At 41.0% G+C, this 25,298-nt stretch overlaps 1 protein-coding gene across 1 annotated transcript in view; it reads left to right on the top strand.

The window, feature by feature from the left end:
• cfap58 (cilia and flagella associated protein 58) overlaps positions 1-25,056 on the top strand; it is a 200,965-nt gene extending 175,909 nt beyond the window's left edge. The window contains exon 18 of the mRNA XM_087999253.1: positions 24,607-25,056. Within this exon, the coding sequence (XP_087855379.1) occupies positions 24,607-24,727 (121 nt within the window). The 3' untranslated portion in view covers positions 24,728-25,056. The remainder of the gene's footprint in view (positions 1-24,606) is intronic.
• The last annotated feature ends 242 nt before the right edge of the window (positions 25,057-25,298 follow it).

The raw sequence follows: 25,298 nt of genomic DNA, 5'->3' as shown, positions 1-25,298 counted from the left end.
AACAAAACTCTTGCAAACCTCCTCTGTACTCTCACTAGGGTAATTGTGTCCTTCCTGTAATGCAGTGACCAGAACTGAACACGTATGCAAATATAGACTAGAGTCATAGGGATATACAGAATGAAAACAGACCCTTTAGTTCAACTTGTCCATACCGACCAGAATATTCTAAATTAATTTAGTCCCTTTTGCCAACATTTGGCCCATATCCCTCTAAACACTTCCTATTCAAATACTCATCTAGATGCTTTTTAAATGCTGTAAATGTCCTAGCCTCCACAATTTCCCCTGGCAACTTATTCCACACACACACCACCCTCTGTGTGAAAACATTGCTCCTTAGGTTCCTTTTAAATCTTTCCCCTCTCACCTTAAATCTATGCCTTCTAGTTTTGGACTCCCCCACACCAGAGAAAAGATCTTGTCTATTCTCCCTATCCATGCCTCTCATGTTTTTATAAATATTCATAAAGGTATCCCCTCAGCCTCCGACACTCCAGGGAAAACAGCCCCAACCATTCAGCCTCTCCCTGTAGCTCAAACCCTCCAACCCTGGCAACATCATCATAAATCTTTTCTGAACCCTTTCAAGTTTCACAACACCCTTCCAATAGCAGGGAGATTAGAATTGAACACGGTATTCCAAAAGTGGTCTAACCAATGTCCTGTAGAGCTGCAACATGACCTCCCAACTCCTGTACTCAATGCACTGACCAATAAAGGCAAATGCACCAAATACCTTCTTCACTATCCTATCTACCTGCGACGCCACTTTCAAGGAACTATGAACCTGCACTCCAAGGTCTCTTTGTTCAGTAACACTCCCCAGCATCTTACCATTAAGTGTATAAGCCCTGTCCTGATTTGTCTTTTCAAAATACAGCACCTCATACTTATCTAAATTAAACTGCATCTGACACTTCTCGGCCCATCGACATCCTGTTGTAATCTGAGGTAACCTTCTTTACTGTGCGCTGTACTTCTAATTTTGGTGTCATCTGCAAGCTTACTAACCATACCTCCTATGCAGTGGAGGTGCCGGTGTTAGATTGGGGTAGACAAAGTTAAAAATGACACAATACCAGACCATAGTCCAACCTCTTGTACTATGACCTGGTGTTGTGTAATTCTTAACTTCATACCTGCTATGTTCGCATCCAAACCATTTATAACCAGTGTCTCATTCGATTCCAACATTGCATCCCTGCTGTTGTATTCAATGCCTTGCCCAATGAAGGAAAGCACCCATATGGTTTCTTTATCACCTCATCTACCTGACCTGCTACCTTCCTGGACCAGTGGACATGCTCTGCAAGATCCCGCACTCCTACCCCTCTCAATGTCCTTCCATTTATTCTGCGTACTTCGAATGCATAACCTTGCACTTCTCTGGATTGAGTTCTATTTACCTTTTTTTTGTCCACTGAGCCAAGACATTATCCTGCAGCTGGCAGCCATTCTCTTCACTATCCAGCCAATTTTCATGTGGTTTAAAAGTTCCTAATTGTATCTTCCATCTTTAAACCTAAAACATTAATGTATATCGGAGACAGAAAGGGACCCAAAACTCAACTCTGTGGAGCACAACTGGAACTGCTTCCCACCTACAAAAACATCCATCTATTGTTAACCTTTGTTTCTTGTCATTGAGACAATTTTGAATCAAAATTGCCATATTATCCTGTATTGCATGTACTTTAACTTTTCTTCTACATGGGACCTTGTTAAATGCCTTACTAACATTTATGTAGACAGCATCCACTGATTAACCTTCAGGTAGCTGTAAATAATTATTTTCTTCCAGATAAGTTTGTCTTTGTCTTGTTCAATTTAGAAATGTTACTGTGGTTTTCTTTGTCCCTTTCCACAATGATGCTAAATCTATCAGTAGGCAAGGACCATCAGGAGAGAATCTAACAGGACCAACAGGAGAGAATCTAACTCTGCCTCTTGCCATTCATTGTTCTTACTGTCACTGAATCCCTGACTATCAATTTCCTGAGGCTTACCATTGACCAGAAGCTGAACTGAACTAGCCATACAAATACTGTGATTATAAAAGCAGGTCAGAGGCTGTGAATCCTGTGGTGTGTAATTCACATCCTGACTCCCCAATGCCTGTCTATGATCCACAAGGTGCAGGTCAGGAATTTGATGGAATACTCCCCACTTGCCTGGATGGGGGCAGCTCCAACAACACTCAAGAAGCTTGACACCATCCAGGACAAAGCAGCTCACTTGATTGGCACCACATTCACAAACATCCACTCCCTCCACCACCGATGCTCAGTCGCAGCAGTGTATGCTATCTGCAAGACACAGTGCAGAAATTCACAAAGGCTCCTTAGACAGCACTTTCCAAGCCCATGAGCACATCCATCTCGAAGGACAAGGGCAACAGATATGTGGGAAGATCACCCACTTGCAATTTCCCATCACAATCACTTACTATCCTGACCTGGAAGTAGTTTGCTGTTTCTTTAGTGTCGCTGGGTCAAAGTTCTGCAAATCCCTCCCAAGCAGCACTCTGGGTATACCTAAACTCTCCAAAGAAGGCAACTCATCAGCCCTTTAAATGAAGGATAGGAAATACATTCCGGCACAGCCAGGAAAATCCCACATTCCACTCATCCACTACTACTTCATCCACCTGCCCTCCTTTATATCCTAAATCTAAATCTAGAATTGTGCCCCCTGTCATTGGGCTTATCTTGTTCCCGCCGATAAAGTTCCCTTGAATGCAGTTCAAGAATATTGTGCCCTGTGTACCTGTCATACTGTTTATAACCTGGTCAATATCTAAGTAACCGAGGTCCCTAACTATTATTTGCCCCTTTTTTTGCATTCAGAAACTTGCTTACCTCTTTGCTCCTCTAAATCTCTCTCACTGTTTGGGGTCCGTGCTTTACATTTAGTCCTTTTTCCTGTTTCTGAGCTTAACCTGTATATGGCCTCAATGGATGTTTCATTTAGTATATCATCCCTCCTGACTGTTGTGATTGATTCTTTAGCCAAAAATGCTACACCCTCACCTTTTTTTTGTTCCCTTCTTTCTCCTGCCTGAACCCTGTACACTCGGTACACTGTTCTGTTGGAATTCTTGCTCCCCTTTAAGCCAAGTTTCCATTATAGCTTCCCCCCCTCCCCCCCCATGTCTATCTGAGCCCATAGGATTTATTCATTGCACACCTTGGGTTACGTACAATTTAATACTGCCAATTTACCTCTTATCCCTCTGTCTTACAGAATCACTAGTTAATTTTCCACCTCTCGCTCCCTACTGAGAATTTACTCTGAGTTTCCATCCCGCTGCCAATCAAAGGTTAACCCTCCCTAACGGCACTAGTGAATCTTCCTACATAGATATTTATCTCAGTCCTGTTCAGGTTTAGATCATCTGGGTCGTTTGTACAGGTCCTACCTTCCCCAGAAATTTGGTGCCCACCCTATTACACCAGTTTTACAGCCATTGTCAAATTGCTCAATTCTCCTATTACTCATATCCTTTCTAAATTTTCTCTTGTCTCGTTGGTGGCTCTTGTGATATTAGCCACATGATTCACACTGTGATGCTGAAAGGAAGAAAAATACAAATGCTAGGAAACTGCAAAAGGAGCAAAAACTGTCGGTAGCTTCACAGGTTTGCAAAGGTCTGTTTAAAAAAAATCAATACTTCAGATGTAGACCCTTTGGACAATGAAGGATGTTACAGGCGAAAAGTTAACATATTTGCCTGTACAGGTTTTGACAGGACTTGCTGTGTATTTCCAACATTTTCTCTATTACAGGCAACTGATGTGTGACTACAGCTTCACGAAAGAAGTGACCTGTAGTAATATTATTACCACAGACTTATTAAGTGATAAATTATAGTTGGTTATCAGGAAATAGCATATATTATACCATCTGCTGCAGATGGTTCAAGTTCATTTTTTATGTTAGGTATTTGAACAATTGTGCAATTTGAACTAAGCAACATTAATAACATGGGTGGGAATTTAATGCTTAAAAAGTAATTAGGAAATAATTTGAACTAAGCAGCATTAATTTTTATTACTTGTTTTTAGGATGTGGGTGATACTGACACGGCTGTGTTACAGAGGAGGTGGTGGATATGATTGATTGATTGAGTGGTGTGCTCATCTACTTAAGTGGGCATCAAGAGACAATCATTTAGTGTGGAACTGGAGTTATGAGTAGGGGGTGCCAGATTCGTATCCACAAAGGACATTGGTAAACCAGTTACAGTTTTAATATGAGAGCTTGGCAGCTTTCATGATTATTTCCCCTGCCACCTCCTCCATCCCGCCCTCCCTCCAACTGCACTGTGTATCAGCAAGCTATAATAAGACAAGTTCTCACCAATTTCCATTGTGGGTTTTAAGTTCAAGTGCTTAGCCAATTCCATGATGATGTGTCAGCAAAACCACTGGACAATTGGTGTGAATGGCTTCCAAGGACAAATTGACCAGGGTTTCCACTGATCCGATGCCAAAGTAGTAGCAGGAAATTTTGAGAAATCTTTTCTTGAATTCATCCCCATTCCAATCTCTTTACCATAAGTACTTTCTGAAGACATGCACCTGGCAGGTTGACCTTATCTTTAGAAACAAAGACAGGAGTTGCTCAGCAGGTCTGGCAGCATCCGTGGAGTGAAATCCGAATTAATGTTTCGGGTCCAGTCACCATTCCTCAGAACTCAATTCTCAGATAACTCTGATTTCTCTTCACAGATGCTGCCAGACCTGCTGAGCTTTTTGAACAATTTCTGTTCTTGTTTCTGATTTCCAGCGTACGCAGTTCTTCCAGTTTTTATTACATTATTTTTATGTTTGATTGTTGCTGCTGTCATAGCATTGATAAGAAGGGAGTTCCAAGATCTTTATCCAGTGATAGTGAAGAAGCAATGATATTATTACAAGTGTGTGGCTCAGAGGGAAACTTTCAAGTTATGTGTTCCCATGTATCTGCTGCCTTTTTCCTTCTAGATGGTAGAGGTTGTGGGCATAGAAAATGCTACCAAAGAAGCTTTAGTAAGTTATTGCACTATACCTTGTTGATAGTGTATGCTGCAGCCTCTTTGGTGGAAGCTGTGAATGTTTTCAGTGTTAAATGGAATGCCAGTCAAGCGGTCTGCTTTGTCTGGGTTGGTGTCAAGCTTCTTAAGTATAGGTAATTTATTCATCCAACTAAATGTAAAATATTCCATCACACTCCTGATTTGTTCCTTGAAGATTGTAGATAGGCTCTGGGTAGTCAAGAGTTCAGTGGCTTATGAAATTCCTAAATTCTGACTTCGGAAAAGGGCCAAATGGCCTCCAGCACCCTAAAAATGCTGTGATTCTGTGATTCTTTTAGTATCAAGTTTTTATATGACTAGTCCAGTTCAGTCTTAAACCAATGATAACCCCTAGGATGTTATCAGTGGGAAATTCAGCAATGGTAATTCCATTGAACGTCAAGAGGATATGGATAGATTATAGCTTTCTCCTGTTGATGAAATTTATTGCCTGCCACTATAGTTCGTATGTGGTTTGCCACTTCTCAACAGAAGCCAGAATATTGTTGCTGGAAAAGCTCAGGCGGTCTGGCAGGGTCTGTGAAGAGAAATCAAAGTTAACATTTCTGATCTGGTGACCTTTCCTCAAAACATCTTTACAATAATGTGGCACCCACAACTGTATGCAACACTCCAACTGATGTCTACTGAGAGCAAGGAGTTGATGTTAAACTTGTACAAGACACTTGCTTGCCCTCAGCTGGCATATATTAAAAGAGATGTGCAAAGGAAGGAAGGGTGATGTATGAAAAAACATAGAATATGGGATACATTGTCTGGAAACGTGATGGAGGTAGGTTGGGACATTCAAGAGGGCATGAGACTTTTTGGATAGTTGTGGTGTGCAGGGACATGGAGAAAGGACAGGAAACTGGCACTAGATAATAAAACTGGTGCAGGCACAATGGGCTGAAAGGCCTCCTTCTGCGCTCTAATAATTCTGTGACTGAAATGAGAGCTTGCTGACACGTACAGTCATTTTCCTTTGTGTTAGATACAAGTCTAACCAATTGAAAATTTTGCTCCTTCATCCCACTTTCTTCAATTTTGCCAGAGTTCCTTAATGGCGCACTCGGTCAAATGTCGCATTGATATCCAGGGCTGTCACAGCCAGCTCATCTCTCCGATTAAGCTCTTTTGTCCACGTTTGGACCAAGGCTGCAATGTGATCTGGAGTGGAACTCCTTGTTGTCTCAGTCCTGAACATTGGAAAGCAGGTAGTTACTGAGTAAGTGCATTTGATAGCATTGTCAATGACAATTTCCATCACTTTGCTGATGATTGAGAGTGGAGTGATGAGGCAATAATTGGCTCAGTTAGATTTGTTCTGTTTTTTGTGAGCAAGACAAACCTGGGCAAATTTCCACAGTGTTTGGTCATGAATTAATTTGGTTGAAGAGTGACATCTGTGATGCTGGCAGCCTGTGGAGGAAGGGCTTGATTCCTGATGAAGAGCTTATGCTCGCAACGTCGATTCTCCTGCTCCTCGGATGCTGCCTGACCTGCTGTGCTTTTCCAGCACCACACTCTGACAGCCTCTAGAGGAAGTCAAGATGAATAATCCACTCGGTACTTTTGACTGAAGATGGTTACAAATGCTTCAGCTTGTCGTTTGCTTTGACAGCATTGTTCCCTATCATTTGACGTGAGGATATTTGTTGAGCCTCCTCATCCAGTTAGTTATTTGATTCAGGACAGGATGAGTAAGGGCTGCATAACTTTGATCTAATCTGTTGTTAGTGGGATTGGTTTGCTCTTTCTGTAACTTACTGTAGCTTCTTCAGGTTGACACCTCATTTTTAAGTACATCTGGTACTGCTCCCAGCATGCTCTCTGGCACTATTCATTGAATCAGCATTGATTCCCTAGCTTTGATGGCAACAATATCATAGGAGCACACCAGACCATGATGTTGCAGGTTGTGTTTGAGTACAATTTGCCACCTTGAGCCTCTGAAAGCTGCTTGCTAAATGGCAAAATGTTCCTGAGATTTTCTAGAGTGAGCTCACAACATTTTGCAATGCCATTTACTGTGCAAGGTTGGTTCATTGTCATGTAATGTTGTAAGCTGAAATGTTGCAATTTTAAGTGCAACAAATTGAAAGCTGAAGACATTTTTCATGCATTTTATAACACCACTGTTTTCATTTTTTTTATATTGAGCATAAATAGCAGCTTTCTAGGTTATCTCAAAGCTCCATGAATTTCTGCTAGTGAGGATTTGACTTGTTGTAATGTTAGTCTATATTTTCTATTCACTGGTCACCCCATGTCACAATAGAAGGGTATTTTCAATATGAGGTTAGAATTTGGTCTTCACAAGGACAACATTAGTGTGATGGTTGCTAATACTGAAACTATTCTGGACAAATGCATCTGTGACAGATATATTGGTGAGGACAAGTTTAAGTAGGTTTTTCCCTCTTGTTGGCATCGATATCAGCCTAATTGTGTCCTCAAAGACATAATTAGTGATCCAAAAAAATTGCATGATGGCTCTGTCAATATATATCGATGGTGTAACTAATTTATTCTGACCTAAGTTACAGCAAATTTACCCTTGATCTGCTGAATTTACTTTGTATTGTTTCATTCTGTCACCATTGGAAAAAGGGACATCTCATTGCTATTTGGATTGCTCACAGAGCACTGCTGTACTCATTAGACAGCAAGCCGTGAAGCTAGTTGATCTTCTTTCTGCTGTAATGATGTGCATTAACTGCAGACTTGGAATGGAACCTTTACTGTCCCAAATGATAGCTTCCACTTCTCACACCATGCTCTGTCTGAGTATGACCGTGCCAAATTGTGAGGAATGAATAATCACATTTTTGTGGGAACTTGCTGCGCCCAAACTGATTGCTACATATCCCACATGACACTTCAAATGTACGTCATTGGCTATAAAATGTCTTGAGATATCTGATGGTTATGAAAGGGCCTATATGAATGCAAATCTTCCTTTGAATTTGTTCACTGGGCAATAGAAATCAGATTAAACTAGCTCCTCTTTGGAGCTATGTATCAGATATAAGACATAAGTGTTATTTTATTAAGAAGCTAAGGGCAGGAGCTTCTTTCTCCCAACAGTCTCTCACCACCGTTTCCAAATCCCCTATCACTGAACTCTTAGGATTTATCTGTCTGCAGATCCATTCCAGCGATGGAGTTGAGGTCCCTGGGTACTGCCATTTGCCTGTAAACGTCAGGTCCCTGTTACCAGTCAAATGTTACATCTCTAATCCACACCCCCCTTCCCCAACTCCACACAACAAACCCAAACAAGTAGACACAACACGCCCAAAGACTCTAGCCACACGACCATGCATGAAAGACATCTCAGAGATGACTACCAGACTACTCCGACCCCTTGGCATCATAGTAGCCCACAAACCTACCAACACACTGAAACAGCCATTGATGAACCTAAAGGACCCCATACGAACAGCCAGCAAAACAAAATAACCTGCAAGGACTGTAACAAACACTACATCGGGCGATCAGGCAGAAAACTAGCCACCAGGATACACGAATACTAACTAGCCACCTACAGACATGACCACTATCACGAGTATCCTTACATACAGACTAAGAAGGACACCACTTCAACTGAGGCAACACATCCATCCTAGTACCAGCTGAACAGATATATACATGGGAATTCCTAGAGACCTGGCATTCAAACTGGAACTCCATCAATAAACACAGCGATTGGACCCCATTTACCAGCCTCTGAGGCTCACCATCTTTACAGACAAAGGCACATAAACAGAAAACAGTGTTTCACCGGAGGCTCACTAATGGTGTTACCTAGTATTGTGAAGACTCCTGCATCGCCAGACCACAACAAAACGACGGTTGGAGGAAGAGCGCCTCATCTTCCGCCTAGGGACCCTCCAACCACAAGGGATGAACTCGGATTTCACCAGTTTCCTCATTTCCCCTCCCCCCACCTTGTCTCAGTCAAATCCATCGAATTCAGCACCGCCTTCCTAACCTGCAATCTTCTTCCTAATCTCTCCGCCCCCACCCCAGTCTGACCTATCACCCTCACCTTGACCTCTTTCCACCTATCACATTTCCGACGCCCCTCCCCCAAGTCCCTCCTCCCTCCCTTTTATCTTAGCCTGCTGGACAAACTTTCCTCATTCCTGAAGAAGGGCTTATGCCCGAAACGTTGATTCTCCTGTTCCCTGGATGCTGCCTGACCTGCTGCGCTTTTCCAGCAACACATTTTCAGCTCTGATCTCCAGCATCTGCAGACCTCACTTTCTCCTCTAGTATTGTGAAGAAACATCTGAGAACAAACCTGCCAGCTGAGTGAGTACACACATCTCCAATCTTCATCCCGCCCCACCTTGAGCGCACTTCTACAATGCCATCCCGGACTTCCACACCCCCCACAATTCGAAATTGGAGGGAGCATTGATGACAAAAGTTTCCTGTACTTTGTTTCAACTCCACAGCAGAAACACAGAACCGAACAACTGATGAGGCTGAAGGAAACCATTTCATACCAGCCTAAAAACTTTGTCTGATTTCACCAAAGGCTTTTTTCCTGTCCTTCTTTCCTCCTTTATTTCAAATACCGGTGACAAATTGAAACAAAATTTATATATCAACACAAAATCACATCAATATAAGGTGAATTAGTAAGGAAATTTAGTTTTTCTTTGCTTTATTAATTTCCAAATGTTCCTCCCTGCATGGCTGATATTGCTCCTGGCTGCAGGATGTCATTCCTGTTTGTATTCTGTTAACTGATCCCAGCTGAAGCTATGCTGAAATTGGCTGCAGCATCAGAAGCTGAGAGGAAAAACTCAGCAGTTCTGGAAACATCTATGGACTCCAGAGTTTCTCCAGCAGTTCTGCAACATCTGCAATTCTTTGTGTCCAATAAGTGAAAAATCAGCTGTGGTTCTTTTTACAGATGACTATCGAATGGTTTCTGTTTGAAAGCTGTGTGACCCATGAGATGGAGAGAGGACTGTGCTTTGTGATAGTTTGTAAATGGTTGACACCTATGCCCTGGTATTCCTTTCTGTCACTCGTGTGCATGGTTCGGCCTTGCTACTCACCACAAGGAAAAAGAAAGACTTTGAATTTTTCACCATATTTCATGACTTGAATTAATCCCAAACTACGCTATGGTCAATGACGTAACTTTAAAGTGTTGTCGCTGCTGTATTGTAGGAAACAGAGCAGCTGAATTGAATATAGTGAGGTCCCATAAACAACCACAGAATTGTAACCAGTTAGTGTCTTTGTAATAATGCTGATTTGGAGGGACATATGGCTGTACTAGAGGGTGACAGCAAAACTGCACCTCACTTGCGATCATGAGCTGGTAATGACCCAAACGTAGCAGGTTGATAGGCAACAGCATACTTTAATCATTGTTGTGCCAAGAAGCATATGGACAACGCACTAGAGGAATATCAACAACTTCTAGCACTACAGAAGGCCTGAAAGAAGGTCTGGAGACTGCAGCTGGATCTGACTTACATGTAAAATTGGAAAAGTCAAGAGCTCGATCATCAATATCTTGCAATTGAATCAAAGTAATGCATGCAGCGCTAAGGCATTTGTATGCTAATAGTATAGCAAGCAAAACTTATTAAACACATAAGAGCTGTGCAAAGCAATTTTACACTTTCCAGGCATCAGAGCTAGTGTATTGGATCATTTCCCATACATAATTTTTATGCAATAAAGCATGATCTTTGCAGAAATGTCACAGAAGTTCCACTGAGTTCACTAGGAAAGCCATAATTGCATTGCAATTACATAATAAATACTCATGGTTCCCCCCATGAACATATCAGCCTCTCATTTTTAAAACTAATTAGCAGTAATTTTCATTTAATTTTCAGCAAAACATAATGGACTGAAGCAAAGTAACCACCAGAACACAGTGTTGTATATTTTGTTGGATTATACAGTAGTGAGGAGCTATATGATTGCACACAGGTGCCTGTGACAGTCAACTCAGAAATATAGATATGCAGTGGGCCCTCTTGTGACTCAGTAGGAGAGTCCCTACCCCTGGACTGCAAGGCCCACTGCAAGTTCAAATCCTACTTGCTCCAGACTTGTGTAGTAACATCTCTGAACAGGTTGATTAGAAAAATAAAGATATGCAGGTAGGCAGCTCCTCATTAGAATTGTGGTTAGTATCCCCACTGTCATGTGGGAGACCAAGGTTCAGTTCCCTGCTGGAGAGTGACTAATGTCTCGGAGATGGACTGTGCGTAAGTTAGGGTACACTTTTAGGGTCTTCTGGCCTAATAGTTACATTCCCACCTCTAGGTCAGGCGACCCACATTTAAGTCCCACTTGCTCCAAAAGTGTATGATAACATCTCTGAACAGGCTGATTAGAAAATATTTCTCATCACACGGGAATTTCCAAATTGTGTTGCTCAATAATCTTAGATGTCTTTTTCTAAATTTATTTGATGAATTAAATATTTTCCTGCAGTTAAGTGTGTGTAAACAAAATTGCTCATTGGGAAGAATTTCTAATGTCTTTGAATTCTTGCTAAATGAGTGAAGGATAAGTCAATGGGCTATATTAGCACATTAGTTTAATTGGGACAAATATGATCAGATCTGAATAGGTGCTAAAGTACTCTGTTGGTAAGTAAATAGCATTTAAGTAGTAACATAAAAATGAAGCAAATGTTTCAATTTAGGAATGCTTCAAGGTTGCAACCTTGACTAGAAATGGTAAAGAACAGATTATTGAACTCACTATACTAATGTGATACTGGAAAAAGAAGGAAACGAATGATAAGGGAAAGATTGAGTGCTAATTCATTCCTCTACTATTTTCATGCTTCTCTACTATGCTACACATGAGGCTCAGATTATAGTCTTTGACATACTCTCAATTAGCTGCAAACCTCTTTCCCTGACTGACAGCTCAGAGGTGCATGGATGCGTATGGGTAGTTCTGGGACTGGGCCTGTCTTTGAGCAAATGTTCAATATCTTGCAATTGCATGCTTTGAATTGGTAACTAATGGAAACTGAACAACCTGGGTGTTAAGAGATACCGTGTCACCATTCTACAATTTCCACTTGTTTCGTAAATGGATGCATTTCTTTATGAAATGTAATTTAGCTTGGCTTTCAGAAGCAATCTAATTTTACTCTATGGCTCACTGAACCATACCTTTTCATGTTTTGGGATCACGTGGCAGTTCAACTTCAAGTTTACAATACTACACTGAATCCCCCCAGATCTTGTTTGGAAGCAATACACAGAATTATAAAGGCTTTGTAAGGTTCAACAGATGGTTCGACGAAATGCCACTTTGCATTGGATTTTGAGGGGATCCAGTTTACCTGATAAGTAATAGATAAAGGCAATGCCAAGTGCAGCAATTAGCCACAAGGATCAAAAGGCTAGCCAGGTTTAATTATGATCTATTCTGAAGTTGCTTATCTGAATTGGCAGCGTCCAGAGCATATAAATCAGCAGCTTATGCAGGGTAAGGAAAATTCTCTGCTGTAAAGTGTACAAGTGAACATGAGTTGTGAAAAGGATTGTTTAGTTGTGGTGGTAGTTTTTTGTGAAGTATAGAAACCTGGTCAATGTTTTCTATTAACTCATGGTCATCAGGCAGGTAAACTGAGGAACTTTAAGTAATTTGATTAAATCTTTAACTTTGGGAAAATCTCAGGTGAAGTGGGTGTACGTATCAATGCACTTTCCCCAAGTGCAGCATGACATGTACAAAATTCAAACCTTTATTTAAAGATATTCTTTCTTGTTTCGTGGTAGAAGCTTAACTCTGATTTTATTTGGTTTTGAACATGGGATTCGTCAGATTTCTTGCTGTAATCCCAGCAGAGTCAGCAATGGACATAGTGCTGAACACTCGTTATCTGGAATTCTGCCATTGGTGTGCTGGTGACCAGTGCAAATCCTGTGGAACAATGGTGTGGCTAATTCGAAACATTAGGAAGATCTGTTCTACGTGCTGTTCTTCTCTATTTGTTTGTGTTTGCTTTCCATCCAAGAACAGTTCTCTGCACTTCAGCCTAACTATAGAACTAAATTCAGTCAGTGGTAATGGATGATGTCTTTTGCCTGGACTTTTATCTCTCTGTCATGGCAACATTGACAGACAAACATGGAAATACCTCAGGGTCAGATCACATTTGATGGCTATATGGTTTATGAAAGCAGCATGCCATTCAAATCATGAGGTGCTTTCGCTCAAGGACGGTGGGCGTAGGCCACAATTGTGGAACCCAGAGTGTGCTGAGTCGACCCAGTTAGAAAATTGGACTTTGGATGTTTCTTTGGATTGTAAGCTATTGCTTTGAATATGATCCCAGGACACTTCTGGGAAGGCCAGGTGCCTGTTGAAGTTTAAAAGTTGACGTGAATGGGGATGCAAAAAATACATAAACCGATTAAACTATCAAGGTCATTGGAACTGTCAATTGACTTGTCAAAATCAGCTATCAAAACTGTCTCAGGGATCTATCAAAGGTGTAAAGAAGACTTGTCAAAAGGGTCTATCAGGTGGATACACAAAATATGCATTGCCCTTTCGATCATTGAAAAAATGTTTTGAGTGTTTTGTTTTAAAAGTCATTGCTTTCTATGCAGTCCACATAAGCCTGAGGGTTTCCATTACTGGATTAGTGCCACAGATTGATTTCTGCCATTGCTGCAGCTACTTGCAGCTACTCCGGCTAGGTAGAGATGAGACTCTAGGGTCAGGTTTATCGGACAAACAAGAACCCATAGAACCCATGACCAGTGGCACAGAATTTCCAAAGTGAACAATTGTACCATTAGTGAGTGATTGACAACAACTGCGATAATGACTCCTGCCGAAATATCTGCTGTCATGTCATGCCATGTTCATTTGACACGTACCATTCACATAGACTCACTATCACTGCAGGTGCTATTTCAGTTGATTGACAGCTGCAAGTGACTATGGACCCATTGATTTTGGATATAAAAACTTGAGAACAAGCAGCAGGAGGAGGTCTGTTCCACCATTTAACACGATCATGGCTGATCTCATCTTGGTCTTGATTCCACTCTCCCGCTCCCCATAACCCTTTAGCCCTTTACTAATTAAAAATCTATCTTTCCTGAAGTTTATTTGGTGTCTTGTTGTCAACTGTACACTGGTGATGAATTCCACAGATTCATGACCATTTGAGAGAAGTGATTCTTCCTCAACTCTGTTTAAATTTGCTACCCCTAATCCTAAAACCAATACCTCTTGTTCTTGATTGCCTCACAAGAGGAAACCATCCTCTCCATCTCTACATTGTCAGTCCCCCTTAGCATCTTATATACCTCAATTAGATCTCCTCTCATTCTTTTAAACTCAAGAGAGTATAGTCAGTTCTGTCATAACATGTTTCTTCAACGTGAATTGGCTGTAACACGATTGAAGATTATTATTATTGATTATTATTTGTAGAACGTGAACTTTCCATACCTATATTGGCTAGAACATGATCTCAGTCCCATTAGTTTAAAATGCTCTGCTTTTACGTGATCTTCTTATAATGTACTTATCAATACACTTGCCAGGTGCATCATGACATGTACAAAATTCAAAACTTGTATTTAAAGATATTCTTTCTTGTTTGTTGGTAGAAGCTTAACTCTGATTTTATTTGATTTTGAACATGGGACTCGGCAGTTTTATTGCTGTAATCCCAGCAGAGCCTCCAATGCAGGATCGTGTTTTAGAACCAACTGTATAGGACAATGTTTTATTATTTTATTTAATTCCTTTGAAATTAAACAATTGTCGCTATAAGGCATTGTACAATTGAAGCAATGTAAAAGTAGTTATTAGGTTTTTAATGAGTGAATATCTTTTTAAGAAAATAAAATCTGCAATAGACACAGAACTTTATTTCATCTCCGTATGGGTCTGAGGTCTGCCTATGGTGGAAACTGGATGGATTGATGTGGCAAATTTCTAAGAATTGGATTGGCATGAGTTGGTACTACATTGGCATAGGGCCTATAAACTGACATGGGTTGCAGAGAGATATAGATTGGCATGAAGGATATGAGGAACCATGGGGATAGGTACAGGAGTATGGAAAGTATGAGGACTTAAGGTGGTTGGTACAGGGCATACGGTAGAATGGATTTACATGGTTATGGCATGGGGAGTATCTGTGTGTGTATAGGTAGAATGTGGGGTGGAGGAGGAATGGTTTATGTTTTTATTAGAATTTTGGATAGTGCCAGAGGCTGGCCTTTTGGCCAGCCCATGTCCATACCCTGCATCCTCTGCTTTCATCCCAGGGTTTAATATAGGCTCGGGCAAAGTTGGAGGCAACTATTTTTTAAAAGTTGGTTTCACAGAGCTGAGTTCTTCTGATGCTGGGTAAATAGCTCGCAGCTAAAAATCCACATGTTTGAGTCTAATGATTGCGTTCTTGTTTCTAACATCCATGGACCAGAGAGACACGGGTGTCCATGTATTTTATTAAAATTATCGAAATATCACAACCCATGTGCAGAAGATAAGCAAAAGAGGCCAATGGAATGTTGGCCTTTATATCTTGAGGACTAGAATATAAGGAGAGTATGGTTCATATGACAACTATACAAAGCCTATTAAAACCAAACCTGGAGAACTGTCAGCAGTTCTGGGCAAAAAGCTATAACATGAAATATTGCCTTTGCAAGGCAGTGAGGGGACATTTATACCTGGATTGCAAGGGTTTATTATGAGAAAATATTTCACAAAAGAAGGTTCTTTTTTTCTGGAATTCAGTAGGTAAAGGTGTTTGAAGTCAATTTCAAGATATTTAAGTGAATCGATAATTAGGTGGATGGACAGGCATTATTTCTGTTGGCCGAGGAGTCTAAGGCTAATCTAAAAATGACACCCAAAGGGGGCTCTTGTACTGCAATGATAGTGTCCTTACCTCTGATCCAGGAGTCCTGGCTTCAAGTTCCAGCTTTCTTAGAGGTGTGTAACAATATCTCTGAGCAGGTTAATTAGAAAATTTCTACAAAAATACTTATTGGCTAATTTGCTGTCACACTGCTTCTTTCTTCACTTGTTCATCAGCTTCTTTTGTGGCTCCTTGCTAGTTTCCAAAATCTCCAACTGTAGACTTGCTACTGTTCTTTACAACATTTTGAAATATCTTCATTTAGTCTAGATGAGCCTTTACCTCTGAAATGAGCAATGGGTGAGTCTTTTGTGCTGAATTATTATTTATTAATAGAAGGTCCTTTTATGAAGGGTGTCAGTTAGCCGGACAGATGGTTTGTGATGGAAAATGACACCAATAGCGTGGGTTCAATTTCTGCCCTGGCTGAAGTTACCATGAAGGACTCTTCTTTTCAACCTCTCCCCTTGCTTGAGGTAATGCCCCTCAGGTTAAACCATCACCAATTGTCTCTTTTTCTCTCTAATCAGAGAATAGTGCTAATGTGACTTTTACTTCTGATGAGCACTTTGAATTGTTTATTTGAATGTTTCTAACTTTATTTATTGCCATACTTTTTACTCTAATTACCCAATCAACATAACCACTTCTCTCCTTATAACTATGTAATTAGTTTTGTTTATCTTTTGATGCCTCAGAAGTTCTGGGGATTAAGAGAGTACAGTTTTCAAGGGTATAGGAAACTATTCTTTTTTTATTCACTGGCCAAACTGTGATTTATTAACCATCACTAACTGCCCAGAGAGCAGTGAAGTGTCAACTAAACTGCTGGGGTCTGGACTTAGGTAAGGGTGGCAGATACCTTCCCGAAAGGGCATCAGTGAACCAATGGGTTTGACACTAGACAATGGTTTTATGGTCATCATTAGGCTCCTAATTCCCGATATTTTTTAGATTCAAATTCCACTATCTGCCATATTTAAAAATCACGTGACACCAGGTTATAGTCCATCAAGTTTATTTGGAAGTACAAGCTTTCGGACTGTTGCTCCTTTGTCAGGTAGCGAGTGAAGTAGGACCATAGGACACAGAATTTATAACAAAAGATCATAGTGTCATATACTGATGCAATATATTGGACAAACCTAGATTGCTGTTAAGTCTTTCACATTTTAGAATGGGCTGCAGATTTTGATTCATTAATATGTAAATCCCGGAACTTCTTTCAAATCACATTGAGATAACTTAAGGTTTTATAAAAGATGACATCTCAGCTCAAACAATGCATTGGTGTGAGTTTAGAGTCTGTATGTATTCTAATCTTGAGTCACACTGATTCTATTTCCAAAGTAGGAATTAATCAAATGTCACATGGATTATAAAAAATATTGGCTGCCTACAGATTGTGTGCTTTTTGAACAAAATAGAATGTATCTGCAAATACAGTTCTGCAAATGCAAATTCACCCCATAGACTTGTGTGTGTTTGTGTGCATGTGAGGAAGAGAGAGAGAGAGTATGTGTGTGTGTGTGTGTGTTTGTGTGTGTGTGTGTCCGTCCGTCCATCCGTGCTTGGTTGAGTGTGATGTATATGCCTGTGAGAGGGTGTGCACATGGGTGTGAGTGTGTACGTGTGTTTGTGTCTGAGTGTGTGTGAGAGTGTATAGTGTAGTGGGGTCACCTGAAGTGTGACATGGTCCTGGTTGAAGCCATCCTCATGAGTACCGAACTTGGCTACCAGCCTCTGCTCGGCCACTCTGCGTTATTGCATATCCCAAAGTCCGCCTTGGAGGATGGTCACCCAAAGATCTGAGGCCGAATGTTGCTGACTGCTGAAGTGTTCCCCGACTGGGAGGGAACATCTGTCTGGCGATTGTTGCGCAGTGTCCATTCAAGCGTCTGCTTGGTCTCGCCAATGTACCATGCCTTGGGGTATCCTTACCTGTAGCATATGAGGTAGACAATATTGGCCGAGTCACATGAGTACCTGCCGTGTACATGATGGGAGGTGTTCCCATGTGTAATATTAGTATCCGTGTCGACACTCTGACATGTCTAGCAGTGTTGCCATGACAGGGTTGTATGGTGTTGTGGTCATTGTTGTCTTGGAGGCTGGGCAGTTACTGCTGACTTGGATTGTCAACATTTTCAAATCTCTTCATGGGCTCACCCTTTCCTTTCTCCTTAATCTTGTCCAACCTGACAACTCGCTGAGATTTCTGCACTCTCCTGTTCCTGATCCCTTGCGCAATCCTAATTTTAATGTCTTCGCCATTGATTCAGTTATCCAGGCCGCAAACTGGGGATTATCCTCGCTACATCTGTACCTTGCTCTCAGGCATTCATTAACACCTACAATTTGGACCAAATCTTTGGATTTCTGACTTAAGAATATTCCTATAAGCAACTTGATATGTATCATGAGGTGAAATCTTCACGGCCTCTGAACGATGTGGCAATGGCAAATATATGGCAAAATCAGGAGAAAAATAGATTCTCTACATCATGAAGAAAGAAAGTCCAAATGTGCAACTCAGCTTTGTATGACAAGATAAGACTCTCACTCGTGAGTGACAAAAGGCCTTGCTGTACCCATTTGCATGCACTGGCATGCTACTAGTACCGAATTTCACCTCACTGAGACACATGTTCTCTCACATGCCAAAAACTAGACAATAACAATTTCTGGGATGAAGATCAGACTAGTCACTGCTTGCTTCTCTGGACTTCTGTCTGGAACAGTAGTACCCAGCATCTCAGGGCCTTGTCCCTGGGCATTGACCATACTGCACATCCCCATCCACGCGGGTTGATTTCTGACGTGTACCAACCTCTCTCCATCCTCATTACACATCTCTAACCTACGGACAATAGAGTTCTCCATTTTAGAGTGTGTTGACACTTCTTATTGCAATGATTCTGGCAGGAAACTCCCCTCCTCCTGTGATGCTGCTTGACTTGCTGTGTGTTTTCCTGCTCCACTCTTAATTCACTCTGACACTCCAGTTCTCACTATCTCTGTGAAACTTTGCACACAGGGACAGACACCCATCTCGGGGATTGGACCAGGCTGTAATTCAGGCCTCCTCACTTACTCTCTTATTGCTCGATCACTTTGCACCCACTGGGCTGCGCACCACATCACTCCCTTGCCTTTTTGCACTTTGGCCCTCATTCAGAACATAAAGGCTCACAGTATTTCCGTCTTGCCTGGCTATTTAGCATGGGCACAAAGCCAGGCAGCTCGTCATGATTCTCTTCAGTGATAATCATTCAAGACTGTGGAGTGACTGCATAGCTCTGTGCTACATCAATCGTACACTTGAATGAAGTCTGGAATAGTGTGGGAAAACCTTCCAGGACTCGCGGATGCCACACCCACTTTGGTGAAATTGACACTTCAGCAATTTTGGCGAAATTCAGCTCCTTATGTTAAAGTGCAATATAAGTATAAATTGTTGTGATTGAGTGTCTTTTGGGAGATTTAATTCTGTAATACCTGCCCACAGTTTGCAAATGTTGTTCCATTGATCTTATAAAGATTGCTGCCTCACTAAATTGAGTGTCTTCAGTGTCCGTGAAATAAATATTTTTGCTCTTATGCCAGGGGAAAACTGGATATCTAGAAAAGTCTCAAATGACCCCATGATTTTAGACAATAGACAACAGGTGCAGGAAGAGATGGCCTCATTATATTATTGCTAGACTATTAGTCCAGAGACCCAGGTAATATTCTGGGGACTTGGGTTCAAATCCTGCCATGTTCTTTGCAGCCTGCAACACATTATCAATGAGGATGAGGACCGCGCCTAGAAAATAGAACATTACAGTGCAGTACAGGCCCTTCGGCCCTCGATGTTGCGCCGACCAGTCATACCAATCTGAAGCCCATCTAACCTACACTATTCCCTATACCTCCACTTTTCGCCTTTAAACAACCAGGGCATTTTGATGTAACTTCTTTCATTATTGAATTTCCAGACAGAGCAGGAACACCACTGCAGCCTTCAAAAGGTTAAACTATTAAGTAAACTGAATGTTCTAAATGCACCAGATTTATTGAAATTGCTCAGAAGTGCTGAAATGTACTGTAATATACACAATGTGATGAATAAGCCAGAATTTCCATTTGAAGATAGAATCTAATACCTTGTACTAGTCAAGTGATCAATATCTTACACTTGCTTAAGCTATAGTGCAATTTAAAAAAAAGATCAATAAGAAGTGACTATTCTTTAATTTGTTTGGAGGAAAAAGACATGACGGTTAGTGAATTCACACATCTCGATCTTTTTAAAGTTGATCCTTTTAAAACACCTTGATATGTTTTATTGCATTGTAGCTCATTTAATGCCATCCAAAATGAATGCATATACTGAAACAGCTTTTCCTAAATCAAAGGTTTCACTGCAGTCAGCTCAGAAACCTCTCCTATTTTTAATGTATGGAGGCAAGAATTACAAATTTGCAACTTATTGGTATTGGACTAGCTCTCCTGACAGTTTGTGGAATGTGTGTGAACATTGGGTACGACAAGTCAATCCTGCAAGGAAGCCTCATGCTAAACTGTACAAGGGTCTCCAAGAAAAGCCTCAATACTGGGCACCCCGTCTTGGATTGGAGATTTACACTGCTGGCCTGTGGCCATTGTTAATGGTCGCAAATTATCTTGATGAAGTTGGGATTTTCCTATCCTGGATTTAAACTGCTTTCCCTGGGAAATGCAACAGCTTCACTAAAGACCCTTCAGTGGCATTTTTCCAAACCATTTCCCAGAATTAGAATGCAAATTCTTGAAGGCAAGTTCCATGGTTTGTGTGAGCAACTATTATTTTAAGTTCCTTATTTTGAAGATTAATTCAGAGTTTTATTTTTCATTTTGCATTTTACTTTCTATTTTCATTTTTAACTAGAGGACAATTAAAATCAGCATTTTGATATAATAGACTTTCTTCAAGGTATTTCTCTCTGGAAACTATAAGACAAGTCAGATATTCTCAGGACTTCAGTGAATCGCTGACTTGTGCATTCAAGCTTTTTTGTCCTGATGTGTTTCCATTGCCAGGGAACCAAGTCTTCAGAGGGACTACTGGACTTGGGGATGTGTGAGGGCTTGTATCTTCTGAAGTGCAGTCCTTACAGGCTCTCACATCTGAGATATGCTTCTGCAATTCTGGGCAATAAATCACTGACTCCTATTGTAAAATCAATCCTAATGTGACCACTGACTCTTATATATGTTAATTTTTTGGTAGAGAACTTGAATAAAGAAATTTTTTGTTTAAGTTGTCATCTTTCATTCATAAGGACAGTTTGCAAGTTTACCAAGTTATACTACATGAGAGATAAGTGCTGATTCATTGGCAAGTGAACTCTGTTTGGTAGAGGCATTGTCATTGAGAATGGAGCAATTAATATTGATTGACAATTAACTGCTAGGCTTTGTTTAAATTTTAATCCAGGCAAGTTGACCTGAGAAATGAACCGGAGAATGGCAGTTAATGTTGAGTTGAAACAGACACTGTGTGTGGTACATGTTCATTCTGTCTGCAAAGAACACGGAAATGCATCTCTTTTAAGCAAAGCTCAAGTTTTATGTATGTTTTATGTATGTACTGAAGTATATAAAATTTTCAGCGCTGGAATAAGCTATTCTTCCCAAAATGTTTATTTTGATGTTTCTGCTCTTGGTGAGCCTGCTCTCATCCTCCTTTTCTGGGCGGCAGTGGTGGTGTCCCCATGTCTGGGTGAAGGATATCTGGATTCAGGTACCATCTGCTGGATAGGTGTGTGATAACATCTCTGAACAGCTTGGTTTGAAAATATTGGTCCTAATATTGCTTCCTCCCACGTTTGCTCATCTAATTTTCACTTAAATACATCCACGTTATTCAACTCACTTATTCTAAGCTTTGGCAATTCCAACTTAAAAGCATAGTGTCATAGATTTGCACATTGGAAAGAGACCTTTCAGCCCTTCATATCCATACTGGTCATCAAGCATTGTCCCATTTCCAGCATATGATCCCTCGCCTTATATATGTTGTGGTGTTTCAAATTATTTTCAAACTCTTTCTTAAATATTGTGATTGTTCCTGCCTCTACCACCCTTACAGTTGGTGAGTTCCAGGTACCCACTACCCACTACCCACTGAGTTAAAACAGTTAGATTAGATTCCCCTGCAGTGTGGAAACAGGCCCTTTGGCCCAACAAGTCCACACCAATCCTCTGAAGAGTAACCCGCTCAGACCCATTTCCCCCTGACTAATGCACCTAACACCATTGGCAATTTAGCATGGCCAATCCTGCACATCTTTGGACTGTGGGAGGAAACCCACACCAACACGGGGAGAATGTGCAAACTCCACACAGACAGTCGCCCAAGGCTGGAATTGAACCTGGGTCCCTGGTGCTGTGAGGCAGCAGTGCTAACCACTGTGCCACCGTGCTGCCCTTAACTCACCTCTATATTTGCCCTTTACTTTAAATCATAGTGCCTTAGGTATTGTTCCCTCAGCTACGGGGTAAAGTTTCTTCCTATTTACCCTATTTATCAATTTTCCAGCATCCTTTCAACGAATCTTAGCATTTGGAATTTTAGCCATATTATTTTTAGGGAATTATATTCACGTCCAGGTGAGCAACTGAGTGCTTTCCATTTCAGTCCCTGTAGGTAATCAATCCGAGGTCAAGTTTTGTATCTATTAATGATAAATGATTGCTGGTGGTAGGGGCATGGGGTTCGAACATAAGAATAGAAAATGTCAAATCAACCCTTCAACCCTATACCCTCCCACACTATCTCATGATTTCATGGATATCATGTACCTATTGGTCTTTGGCTTAAATGCATTCAGCAACTGATCATCTACAGTGTCCTGTGGTGAAGATTTTCAAAGGTGCAGAAGAAACTTATTCTCATCTGAGAAAGACATGGAAGCTGGGGAACTTGGGGAAATAAATAGTGATGTCTTGAAAAGAGTTCATATTACAGAAGAGGAGGTGCTGGAGGTCATAAAATGTACAAAAGTAGATACCTCCCTAGGACCTTATCAGGTGTATCCGAGAACTTTGTGCAAAGCTAGGGAAGTGATTGCTGGGCGCCTTGCTGATATATTTGTATCATTGACAGCCACTGGTGAGGTGCCAGAAGACTGGACAGTGGCTAATATTGTGCCAATATTTTGGAAAGATGGTAAGGAAAAGCCAGCCTCACGTCAGTGGTGGACAAGTTGTTGGAGGGGATTCTGAGGGACAGGACTTACATGCATTTGGAAAGGGAAGGACTGATTAGGGATAGTCAACATTGGTTTGTTATGAGGGAAATCGTGTCTCACTAATTTGATTGAGTTTTTTGAAGAGTTGACCAAGAAGGTTGATGAAAGCAGAGTGGTAGACATTGTCTATGTGTCTACCACATGGTAGACTGGTTAGCAAGGCTACATCATGTGGAATCCAGGGGGAGCTAGCCAATTGGATACAAAATTGGATGAAGGTAGGAGACAAAGGGTAGTAGTAGAGGGTTGTTTTTCAGTCTGGAGGTCTGTGACCAGTGGTGTGCCCCAGAGGTCTGTGCTGGGTCCACTGTTTTTCATTATTTATGTAAATGATTTCTGTGTGAGTATAGGAGACATGGCTAGAAGGTTTGCAGATGACATCAAAGTTGGTGGTGTAGTGGAAACGAGGAAAATTATCTCAGAGTACACAGGACCTTGATCAGATGGGCTAATGGACCAGGAAGTAGCAGATGGAGATGAATTTAGATAAATGTGATATGTTGTATTTCAGGTAGGCAATTCCAGGACACATACACAGTTAATGGTAGACCCTGAGAGTGTTTCCGAAGAAAGAGACCTCGGAGTGCAGGTGCATAGTTCCTTGAAAGTGGAGTCACTGGTAGATAGGATAGTGAAGAATGCATTTTGGTATGTTTGCCTTCATTGGTCAGTGCATTGAGTATAGGAATTGAGAAATCATGCTGCAGCTGTACAGAGCATTAGTTAGGCCATTCCTAAAATACTGTATTCAGCTCTGGTCTCCCTGCTATAGGAAAGATGTTGTGAAACCTGAAAGGGTTCAGAAAAGATTTACAAGGATGTCACCAGGTTGGAGGGTTTGAGCTACAGGGAGAGGCTGAATAGGCTGGAGCTATTTTCCCTGGAGCGTCAGAGGCTGGAGGGTGTCCTTATAGAGGTTTATAAAATCATGAGGGTCATGGATAGGTTAAGTAGACAAGGCTTTTTCCCCAAGGTAGGGGACTGCCAAGTATAGGTTTAAGGTGAGAAAGGAAAGATATAAAAGGGACCTGAAAGGGAAATCTTTTCACACATAAGGTGGTGTGTGTATGGAATGAGCTGCCAGAGGAAGTGGTGGAGGCTGGTACAATTACAGCATTCAAAAGGCACCTGGATGGGTATATGACAAGAAAGGGTATAGAGGGATATGGACCAAGTGCTGGAAAATGGGGCTGGATTAGGTTGGGATATCCAGTTGGCATGGACGAGTTGGACCGAAGGGTCTATTTCCATGCTGTACATCTCTCAGACTCTATGTTGTAGTTTTAAAAATCTCATATCTGTTAAATAAAAGAATAAGTAGATGTTATATGTTTGAAATAAATTAAATTTCTTTTTTTTCCCTTTAGTGAGAAACAAAGAGCCATGGAGCAGGAGGAACAGCCTTTCATTCACCCTCAGAGGACAAACTATCCCCAGTTCACAGGGGGAGGCTTCAATCTTAAACCACAAACCAAGGTCTCAGCTTGAATATTCACTCTATTCCATTCTCCATCTGCCGCTGATCCCCTTACATCAAACAAAATTTTTATTTCATTTATTATTGTAGAAGCTGTTGAGCTCAGCCAAGAATAACAGTATGGGACAATATGATTTTCATGCTGCTTAATTTTATTTTGGCATTTCAAATGCCCCAGTTCAGCCAAGATAATGAACTTTGTTCGAAAACTTTTTATGGAATATTGATTTTGTTTTTCTTGATTTCATTATATTGAATATAAAAATACCTGTGTTGCACTTTAACACATTTTCATGTCAATACACACAGATATTTTGTTGAATAAAAACTGTCTGCTTTACACTCAAATTTCTTTGTTACTAAACATGTTAAGTGAATCATCAAAAGAACAGTTCTGCACAAATGCGAGATTAGTACTATGGAAGGTTTAGGAACCTCAGACGGAAAACTGAGTTTTCTCATTCATAGAATGCGAGCAGTCTACAATGATTCCTTGAGAATTATTTAATTTCAACAGACTTTCTTTCAAGGTGGGTTTTTGGCCATTTCGATGCACTGTTTCACCACCTCTCTCCCTCCGCC

This window comes from Chiloscyllium plagiosum, unplaced genomic scaffold (assembly GCF_037043375.1).
Source record: "Chiloscyllium plagiosum isolate Xiang-an unplaced genomic scaffold, Cpla_swu_hap1 HiC_scaffold_22, whole genome shotgun sequence".
Classification (NCBI taxonomy): Eukaryota; Metazoa; Chordata; class Chondrichthyes; order Orectolobiformes; family Hemiscylliidae; genus Chiloscyllium; species Chiloscyllium plagiosum.
This window is presented reverse-complemented; position numbering and strand designations above follow the sequence as displayed.